General features: G+C 57.7%; 1 protein-coding gene across 1 annotated transcript; it reads right to left on the bottom strand.

Moving 5' to 3' along the window:
- Positions 1 to 409: 409 nt before the first annotated feature.
- PRSS36 (serine protease 36) lies at positions 410 to 9,502 on the bottom strand. Its single transcript, XM_055408824.2, has 15 exons — positions 9,466 to 9,502; positions 9,148 to 9,183; positions 8,925 to 8,960; positions 8,385 to 8,547; positions 7,667 to 7,947; positions 7,036 to 7,202; positions 4,563 to 4,812; positions 4,324 to 4,453; positions 3,723 to 3,979; positions 3,473 to 3,636; positions 2,821 to 3,058; positions 2,420 to 2,561; positions 1,891 to 2,156; positions 1,692 to 1,813; positions 410 to 1,428 (listed from the first exon to the last, which is right to left on the bottom strand). The coding sequence occupies exons 1-15, from the start codon at positions 9,500 to 9,502 to the stop codon at positions 1,150 to 1,152; spliced, it is 2,568 nt and encodes an 855-aa protein (XP_055264799.2). The 3' UTR covers positions 410 to 1,149.
- Between the last annotated feature and the right edge of the window lie 881 nt (positions 9,503 to 10,383).

Genomic DNA, 10,383 nt, shown 5'->3' with positions numbered 1-10,383 from the left:
CCTGACCAGGGATGGAACCCACACCCCTTGCAGTGGAAGCGCAGAGTCCTGAGTTAGCTGGACTTAGCCAGGAGTCAGTAGTTAGCAGGAAACATGGTTGAATGAATACAGGGAGGTACACTGGCTGTGGCTTCCCTGGTGGATTAAGATCTTAAAGAATCTACCTGCAATTTGGGAGACTGGGGTTGGATCCCTGGGTTGGGAAGAGTCTCCTGGAGGAGGAAATGGTAACCCACTCCAATATTCTTGCCTGGAGAATCCCACAGACAGAGGAGCCTGGTGGGCTACAGTCCATGGAGTCGCAGTGTCAGACACGACTGAGCGACTAACACACACACACACACACTGGTTAGTGATGGGATGAGGCTGTGAGATGTACAGATGAGGGACTCATGATGGGGTCCAGACCCTGGGGGCTTTGGGCAGGATGTGGTGAGCCCTTGAAGGGTACAAGTGTGGTGTGTATTCGAGGACACCGGAGGCGTACACTCTGGGACACCATTCATCAGGGTGTGTATATGGGGGAGGCTCCCTGTGGGTGCAGAATATGACAGACAGACCTGGGACTCCCAGACGCCTGGGCTCTCCCGCTGACCCTCACCCTCAGTCCTTCTTGCTTTCGAGGGGGAGGGGCAGCAGGGCCAAGGCTGAGGTGGCCAGCAGGTGTTGGGGATGCTGATTCCACTGGGGACATGACACACACCCAGCTGGCCACCCAACCTCCCTGCCCTGGGGCAGGAATGAAGGACAGCTGCCACCTTATCAAAGACACATTTCCTGGTTGCCCACAGCCTGACTCACAGAGGCCTAGGAGGAAAGGCCCAGCCCTGGGGCCCCCCTTGGCCCCCTCGGCCTGCCTCCAGCCGTGCCACAAGGCCACGTGTCTGTGTTTACATGTTTATTGTCCGCTGGCTCCCGCTGCCCTCAAGAATGCCAGAGCCCAAAATAGCTGGGCACTGAGGTCCAATTATCCGAAGCCGCTGCAGTCTAGGTGGGTGGAGTGCTCCAGAGGTTCTGGGTAAGGGAACCGGAGCCGGTTGGGCTACATTCCAGCCTCACTGGGCGGGAGGGAAGTGGAGGGTGGAAGGGGGTGGGGGAGGTGAAGGGGAGGTAGCCTAGGGCCCCGGGGCCGGGTGTCGGGGAGTGCCCTCAGCCCTGGATCAGGGGGGTCAGAAGCAGCAGGAAAAGAGCAGCCCGCGGGGAACCTGAGGCCCTGGCCATGTCAGGGGGACAGAGGTCGCTGCCTTCAGGGAGCCAGTGGGGGAAGCTGCTGGGGGGTAGAAAAGGTGCCTCCCCCACCGTCTGGGAGATCCAGGCCTCTTCAGGGCCAGTGGCAGCAAACAGCTCCTGGCTGCCTCGAACAGCCATGCCCACGAGGACCCAGGAGCCTCCCTCAGTCTGGCATAGGAGCGGAGGTGCTGAGGTCACCTGCAACATCAGGGCCAAGACCAACAGGGGCCCTTACTCTTCCTTCCGGTCCCCTGCGCGTCCTAGGACCCAGTCACAAACCACTGTTCGTCTCCATCCTCAGGCATCTTGGTCCCTGGTCTCTCCTGAGGTCCAGTCAGAAAGCACTGCATCTTCCTATCTGAAACCCAGCACCTAAGAATCCCCACCCTGCTCTCCCCCTGGCGTCCAGCTGCCCAGCACCGCCTCTGCCCTGACCAGGCCAGGATATCCAGGCCCCGTACCTCACACCTGTCCTCTTGCCCCTCTGCATACAGGACACACAGAGTTCCAGGAGGCAGAAGGCCTTGATAGAGGCAGTGACAGAGTCGCGAGGTCAAGATGGAGACAGCAGCAGCCACAGGGACTAGAGACAGGAAGGAAGGTTGTCCCAGGCATTCTGGCATCCTGTCCCTTCTCGTCCCCAGGACCCAGGGCTCTCACCTCGATCCTGGGGGTGCTTCCAGCCCAGTACCCAGCAACTGGCCCCCAGGGGGGTACCCCCTGGGTGAAGGCAGATGGGCAAGGCTGATGGGGAGGGCTCCACTCGGGAGCTCAGCTCCAGGAGGGCCAGGGGGGGCCGCAGTCCCAGGTGCCGGGGCAAGCGGATGCTGATGACCAACCTGGACACCTGGTGGCTCTGGGGGAGGGGGCTGGCCCCCGCCCGGCCCAGGTACACTTCAATATAAGGCACCGTTGTAGAGCCTGGCCTGCAGAAACAAGGTCCAGGGTCACTTCCCGATCCCCTCATTGCTCATAATTCCTTCCCAGCCCAGGGGAAAGGGTGGAACGAATGTCCAGGGTCATTCCACTAACTCCTTCATTAGTCCTCCTTTGAAATCTCTCTTCTGTCTCAAAACACTTCAACCAATTTCCTGGTGCAATAAAAGCCCTAAAGGGAGAACAGCCCACTACTGTCCTTTGGTCCCTCTCCCAATGTCTCCCTATTGCCAGGAAGATGGGTGAAACCCACCTGAGGACACAGTGAGTGGCTGCCAGGACCCAGCCTGGGGCCACAAGGATGCCAGCGCAGACTCGCTCTCCAGCTACATGCACCTCTGCCAGCCAGGGCCACAGGACCCCCATCAGAGCTGGCTCTGGCCGCAAGCCACAGGCTAGGGAGAGGAGATGACCCCCTCAGTGGGGACTCCACAGCTGACCCTCAAAGCCCCTGCTGCTGCTGCTGCTGCTACGTCGCTTCAGTCGTGTCCGACTCTGTGCGACCCCATAGATGGCAGCCCACCAGGCTCCTCCGCCCATGGGATTTTCCACGCAAGAGTACTGGAGTGGGTGCCATTGCCTTCTCCACTCAAAGCCCCTACCATGGATCTAAGCACTCCCAGGAGCCCCGAAGCCCCAAAGGCCCCTCCTCACCACCATTCTCTGTGTGAGGGGGACAAGTTTGTGCCTCAGTCTCCTCCCCCTCAGGACCCCAGTCCCAGGCCAGCTGGTCCTCCAGGTAGGCCCCCCGAGTCACATGGCTGATCCAAGGACCGTGGGTCTGCAGCGGGTAGAAAACTCTGGGACGCAGGCAGTCACTGGGCAAGTCTCTGATTCCAGCCAGGAACCAGGTCCCCTCTTCCCGGCACAGCAGGCTCCAATGAGAGTAGTTCTGTAGCAAGAGGATGTGTGTGTTAACAGCCTTTATGCGCGTGTGTCAGTTGATGAGGGGACAGCAAAAGTCCTGGAGCTTCCCTGGACTCCAAACTGTCCCGTACTCGGACATAAGAAATCCCACCTCCTCCAAGCCAGGTTCCAACACTAATCTGAGTAAGAAGGCTGCCCTCGCTTTAGGATTCTCTTTAAACCCAAGAGGACTTAAAAAGTCCCGCGGTTTCTTGGCGGGTCTTGGCCGCTCCCCAGAAGGCTTCTAGGATCAGGCTCCGCCCCCAGCGCGTTCTGGCCCCGCCTTAACCCCGTCTCCTCCGCCAGAGCGCGGCTCCCGGTACCCCGCCCCCCCAAGGCCCCGCCCACAGCCCGCCCCTCCTTCTTACTTCAACTCTTAGACCCCGCCCCCGCCGCTCACCCAGCAGCTCCCCTCCACCTCCTCCTCCTGGTAGGCGGGGCAGAGCGCCTGCGGCGGCTCTCCCGGCGGCGGCACAGACGCCCCCTGGCGGCGGTACAGGCAGTGACACCACCAGGCGCCCAACAGCTCCGCTTCAAGCAGCGAGCTGGCTCCGGGCGCGGGTTCTGCGAGAGAAAGGGAGGGAGCCAGCGCTCCCGCCGCGTCCAGCCCCGGGTCCGCCCTGCCCGGCCCGGCCCGGGCCCCCGCTCACCCCCGCGGCCCCAGCGAGCCAGGCGGCAGCGGCTCCCTGGCAGGAAATAGTGTTCTGGGTGGGGTAGACACACTGGCCGCGGGGCCGCGCTCAGGTTCACGGGCGCGCGCAGCTGCAGCAGCGCCAGGTTCGAGGCGTCGTCCCACGAGGCGTTCTCGTGCAGCACGAGGCGCGCCACCTGCTCCGCGCGTGGGCGCGAGGGCAGCTGCACGCGCCAGTAGTTCAGGTCGCTGGGCGGGCGGTCTGAGCTGATGTGACTGCGGGATGGGGAGACTGGGGACATGGGCTTGATCCTGCAAGCTCAGCTCTAAACCTCCACCCTCGGCTTAGAGTCTGGGTCTCCAGGCAAGATTCTGCATCCCTGACCTGAGAACTGTGCACTCAGACTCCTTCCCCCACCCCTCCGCCCAATCCTGGGTCGAATTTGTATTACCCCTCTATTTGCCCCAGAGAGACTAGGACCCCGATTTTTGAGCTGGATCATACACCTCCAATGGGACCCCACACCCCTACCCCTATCCTACCCAAGGGAATGGCTGGGGCCAGTTAGATAGTGTCTCAGACTTAGCAAGAATCTTCCCAAGACTGGGTTTTCACTCACCCTGGAAAGCAACTGGCAGGTGCCAAAACCCAGCTTTCAGACACCAGTGCCCCATAGCAGGGTCTGGATCCTGGGACCATCACCTGGGCTTCCCAGGGCCAGGCCCCTGGCCTCGGGGCTTTCCCACACTCTGGGGGGTGAGAGGCCTGAGTCAGAGGGCCTCCTGAACCCCAGGCAGTTTCCACCTGAACTCAAATCTCCCAGATCCAGCAGACATCTAGGGGTCCTGCCTTCCTCACCTGGCAGGGCGATGGTACAGTTCTCATTCGTGGGCTCGGGGAGGCCTGACTGGGCCTCTGGGGACTGGGTGGGGAAGGCAGGCCCAGGCTCTGAGCCCGACACCTGTTCCCTTATCCATGTCTCATAGGGAGCCACAGCAGTGAAGACTCCTGGGCGGTTCCTCCGTCCACAGCCAAAGCCAAAGCTGGTGATTCCCACCTGGAACCATCGGCCACCTTCCTTGCAGACCAGGGGTCCCCCAGAGTCTCCCTGATGACAGATGACTCAGTGTCACTGGATCAGCCCAGGGACCTACCAGCTTATCCTGGGCCACCCCACAAAGGTTCTACACCTCTTCTTTTTAGTCCTACACACAGCCACCTGGAAACCTATATTGGCTGTGCCTTGTCCCTGTGATCCGTACAGCTCTGAGCAGGAGAAAGCCTTGTAGAACAGAAAGGCTGATGAGGAACCAAAGCCAAAAGTGCCAAGCTAATACAGTAAAGGCCACGCCTGAGACGCCTGCCAGTCTCATTCAGAGCCAACTGATTCCTCGATAAATTGCTAAATCCTGTCTTTGGTTTCTAAGCTGTTAGAATTCCTTATTGGAGGCGCTTCCCTGGTGGTCCAGTGAGTAAGAGTCCTTGCTTCCAACGCAGGGGACCCAGGTTCAATCCCTGGACAGGGAACTAGATTGAAGATCCCGAGTGAACTAAGAACCCGCACAGCCAAAAAAAAAAAAAAAAAAGTAAATCAGAGATGTCAGCATTCAGGAGGAAAAGGCTGTTAGAAAAGCACCAAGAAAGGAGAGTTTTTAGATAAGTAAGGAGGAAGAACTACAAGAAACAGACATTAAAACAAGGGTTCTGGGACCATTTACTGCTGGGGCATTGTCCCTAAGATATGACTATAATCCAGGTCAGGCATCTCTGTGACCTGAAGAGGGTTACAAAGAAAGCTCAGAATTATCCAGAACTGTACCGTCCAATATGATACATGTGCTAGCCCCTGTGGCTATTTGAATTAGTTAACATTTAATAAAATTAAAAATTCAGTTCCTCAATCACATTAGCCACCTTTCAAACATTCAATAATATATGGGAGAAACCAACACAATATTGTAAAGCAATTATTCTTTACATAATTGGGTGCTGTGCTGTACTTAGTCACCTAGTCGTGTTGACTCTTTTCGACCCCATGGACTGTAGCCCACCAGGCTCCTCTGTCCATGGAATTCTCCAGGCAAGAATACTGGAGTGGGTTGCCATGCCTTTCTCCAGGCAATCTTCCCGACCCAGGGATCAAACCCAGGTCTCCCACATTGCAGGCAGATTCTTTACTGACTGAGCCACCAGGGACGCCTAAGAATATTGGAGTGGGTATCCTATCCCTTCTCCAGGGGAATTCCTGACCCAGAAATTGAGCCGGGTTCTCCTGCATTACAGGCAGATTCTTTACCAGCTGAGTTACCAGGAAGCCCAAACAGAAAGGTCCCACCGAGACATGAACTTGGATTGCTGTAGTCAGAGTTCGGAGTGCTTACCATTATACCATGGAACCCCTTTTTTCATAATTGGGAGGGACCCAAATTGGGAGGGACCCTGAAAATCATCAAACCTGAATTCCCATCACCACCATGCATGCTTGAGTGCCGTAAAAAATGTGTGCCATTTGAGGAACATTTCTGGGGAAAATGCTTAAAATATATCATGTTTTGGCCTTCAGCCCCTTATCTGGAAAATTCCCTTCTGTGAAGGATTAATTCACTTTTAAAAAGAACTATTTGTTGAGTATCCATTAAGTAACAGGAGCTGGGCTCTAGGCTATGGTATGGGATAATTGCCTGGAGAATCCCACGGACAGAGAAGCCTGGCGGGCTATAGTCCATAGGGGTGCAAAGAGTCGGACATGACTTAAGCGACTTAGCGCGCATGCGCAAGGACCAGACCTTGTTCTAAATCCTTTTTGGTGGTGGTTTAGTTGCTAAGTGGGGTCCAGCTCTCAAGTGGCTTGCCATTTCCTTCTCCAAGGGATCTTTCCAACCCAGGGATCGAATCCATGTCTCCTGTATTGCAGGTGAGCTCCTGCACTGCAAGCGAATTCTTTACCACTGAGCCACCAGGGATTCTGAAAATACTTTTTACACGTACAAATTTATTTAATCATTATAACCTTCTGACGAAGTAGGTAACGCTATCATCCCCATCTTTCTGATGAGAAAGTCTGCACAGAGAGGTTAAATAACTTGGCCAAGGCCACACAGCTCATAAGCATCCACTATAATGCCCATCAATAATAGTGGCCATTTGTTGAGCCCCAGGTTCTGTCCATTTGTAATCCTCACATCGATCCCATCTGCTGGCAATCTTGCCCTCTTTTTTCGGATGAGGTTCAGAAATATGAAAGAGGGAAGATTAGTCTATGTCTCATACTGCTTCCTACTGGTTAGGGCTCTGCCTGGCCCTGCAGGCAGGTGCAGGCACCTCCCCTCACCTGGCAGGTGTCCCTGCGGCCTTCTGGGTAGCCGGCACAGAGCATCCCCGGCAATAGCTGGAAAGTGAGATTGAAGGGGCCAGGCCGGCTGTAGAGACATTGACAGGCAGCCTCTGCCAGCAGCCTCAGCTCCACTTCTTGTAGCACCCAGGGGAGAGGCAGGGGGTCTGTCGGCAGAACCAGAGAAGAAAGCTTTGAGGCAGGGATGCAGCCCCCTCTTCCCCAGGGCTTAGCCTGGTTCCCTCTGGGGCTCTCCTGGACATGTCTGTCCCCATGCGCCATGGCACGACTGAATGCACATGAGTCTGAGCAAACTCCAGGAGTTGGTGAAGGACAGGGAAGCCTGGAGTGCTGCAGTCCTTGGGGTCCCAAAGAGCTGGACACGACTGAGCGATTGAACAACAATAACGGCTAGGTCCCCTGCGACTGCGTCCTGGACATCTCTGTCTCCTTGCGCATGGCATTTAAACCCACCACATCCAAAATCAATGGCCCCTCCCGCTCCTCTCTGCTCTTCTTCCCACATCATCATCGCAGAATTGGCCCCATCAAGTACCCGGGGAGGGACCCACCTGGTAGCCTCCACCCCCCCAACCACCCACCTCCCGAGACACCCCGTTTTTCCACTCACCCTCCTCCTGGACGTCCCCCCAGCCGGTGGCCCAGCAGGCGGTGCCGTGAGCAAAGCGGTGCGAGGCGCGGGGCAGGCAGACGGGCCTCACGGAGGGGCCCAGCCTGGCGGGCGAGGCCAGGCGCAGCAGGGCCACGTCGGCGCCCCGTTCCACGCTGCTGTAGTTGTCCGGCACCAGGATGGCGGCCACCGCGCGGACGTGCGCGCCGTCCAGGGGCCCGTCCTGCGAGTGCACGCCCAGCACCACCGACCACTCGGCCGCGGGCTCCAAGGTCCCGTTCCTGCGCCGAGGCAGGAAGGGGGTCAGGTGGACCCGAGGGAGCGGGCAGACCCTAGTAGGGGTGGGGGCTCGGAGTCAGGGAAAAGGCGGGGTCAGCCAGACTCCAGGAGGGGTGGCGTCCCATCTAGATTTAGGGCTGGGGCGATCGGGGTTGAGCTAGCTTCATAAAAGGGGGAGGAGCGAATGCGATTTGGAGGTGTTGTGGGGGGAACTAGAGAGATGGAATTCAGACTGGGATACTTGGTGGGGTGACGGGGCGAGTCCGCTGGCTGCCTCCCCAGATAGTCAGAACGCGGATACCCCGCAGAGCACTTAGCGTCAGGAGGGTGGGGAGGCAGGTGTGGCCGGGCTCCAAGTTAACCTTGAGTCCGCGGGGTCCAGCTGCCGGTCGGGCTTGGCTTTTTGAAGGAGAGGGACTGGACGTGCGCGAATACTCACGTCACGAAACAGTGAGCAGCCGAGAGGACCCAGGAAGGGGCGATGAGGGAGCCCCCGCAGATGTGGCCCCCGCCGTGATGCAGGCTCACCTGCCACGGCCAGGTGCCCGGCTGAGAGTCTGAGCCCCCCACGATTCGGGCAGAGGGCTCGGGGCGACCGCAGTCTGCAAGGGGGTACCGTGGAGGTCATCACCTGCCCCTATCCCCCACGCCGGAGGCCCAGGAACTCAGGACAAAGCCCCATCGCCCACTCCCCTTAGTTCGCCCTCTGTCCCCCGCGAAGGAAACAAACAAAAGTTCTGCACTTCTAAGTTTCTGATTACTTTCACCTCTTATCACCTTTCCTTGTTCAGTCTCTAAGTCCTGTCTGATTCTTTGTGACCCTATGGATCACAGCACTCCAGGCTCCCCTGTCCTCCATTATCTCCCAGAGTTTACTCAGATTCATGTCCACTGAGTTGGTGATGCTCTCTAACCTCATTGCCTAGCCAACCTTAACTTCCTTTAAGATCTGAGGTTCCTCCCCACCCCCACTCCTTACCCAGATCTTCAGGTTCTTCTTGAGTAGGACTGAGAGCTGGGAGTCAGAGGGGTAAAGAGAGGAACATACTGGTGACCTCCAGCTCTTGACAATGCCCAACCCCACCTTCCTGCTTTCTTCTTCCCCAGTTCCTTGCTCTCCCAGCCGCCCTGCCAGCACCCAGGCTACCCGTCCCATCTTTTCTGCCTCTGCCGGTGATGTTCCCCCAGTTGCACTGCCTTACCTGAGTCCTGGAAGGCTCCCGGGATGGGGCTGATGGCTGGAGAGATGGAGGCAAAAAGAGGCTGGAGACTACAGTTAGGACGATGTGCCCTCCACGGCCCCCTCCCCCAAAACTTTGTACGTACGCCATCTCCCCATGGCACCCAGACCTCCATTCCCCCTCTTCTCATAGGCTATTCCTCCTGCCCCTCCTGAAATCTCACTCCCATCTTCTTGTGGTGTCCTCCTCTGACACCCTACTCCCCAGGTGGACCCCTGGAATCCTGCTTTCCAGCTCCCCAGAGGCTAGGACCCAGGCCTTTTGCAGCCATGAGCTTACCAAGGATCACCAGTGGGAGAAGCAGGTGCTGGGACATGGTCCGTTTGAGTCAGCTGGAGGCGCGGCGATGGGTGAAGATCCACTCCCTGCCACATAGCTCTGTCTCTGCCTCGGCACCCCGTGACTCCTGAGGGTCCAGAAAGAGCCCCGCCCTCCCTGGCTGGAGCCCATCTCTGGGAATCTGAGTGGATCTGGGGCTGGAAGGAGGAAGTTGGGAGCCTGAAGGCCCCACCCTGAGTCCCGTGCGCATCTCACGTCTCTAGAGGCCCTGGGTGGGGGTGGGAGGCAGAGGTCCTAGCTCCTGGACACCTACTGTGTGGGGGAGGGAGGAGCAGAGAACCCCCAAGCGGGGAAGGGGAAGACGGCCAGAGGCTGGGAGGCCAAAGTATTGGGTCCCTGGTGAGGCAGGGCTGCAGGTCAGCAGTGGCCCTTGGGACAGGGAAGGTGGCCCCTCAGTGGCGTGACTCACCTGAGACTTCATCTCTCTTTGGGGTGCGGCTACCCCAATGGCTTGGCCTTTTCTTCTCACACAGCTCTGGTTACTGGAGTTGCTGGCCAGGTCTGGGACGGGAGCCCTAGGGAATTCAATCCCATCCCAACAAAAGGATCACAGATTCCGGCAGCTTGGGGCAGGACAGAGGATTCTGGGAGGGGGCTGGGCAGGCTGGTAGGGCCTGAAAAAGACTCCACCCTTCTTTGTGTTAGCACAACTACTCTCAGGTGTTGTGCCACTTACTTCGTATGACCTTAGGAAAGTCACTCAACCCAGGTACAGGAGGAGTCGACTTAAGAAATATGATGCTTCAAAGAGGAATGGAGGACAGTTTAAGGAAGGAACTATTTATAGATGCATAGGCAGGGAACTCGGAGAAGGCAATGGCACCCCACTCCAGTACTCTCGCCTGGAAAATCCCATGG

Source organism: Moschus berezovskii, chromosome 27, assembly GCF_049115385.1.
Source record: "Moschus berezovskii isolate FMDL1 chromosome 27, NW_MosBer_1.0, whole genome shotgun sequence".
Taxonomy (NCBI): domain Eukaryota; kingdom Metazoa; phylum Chordata; class Mammalia; order Artiodactyla; family Moschidae; genus Moschus; species Moschus berezovskii.
Note: the sequence above shows the minus strand (reverse complement) of the source record. Positions and strands in the feature narration are given on the sequence as shown.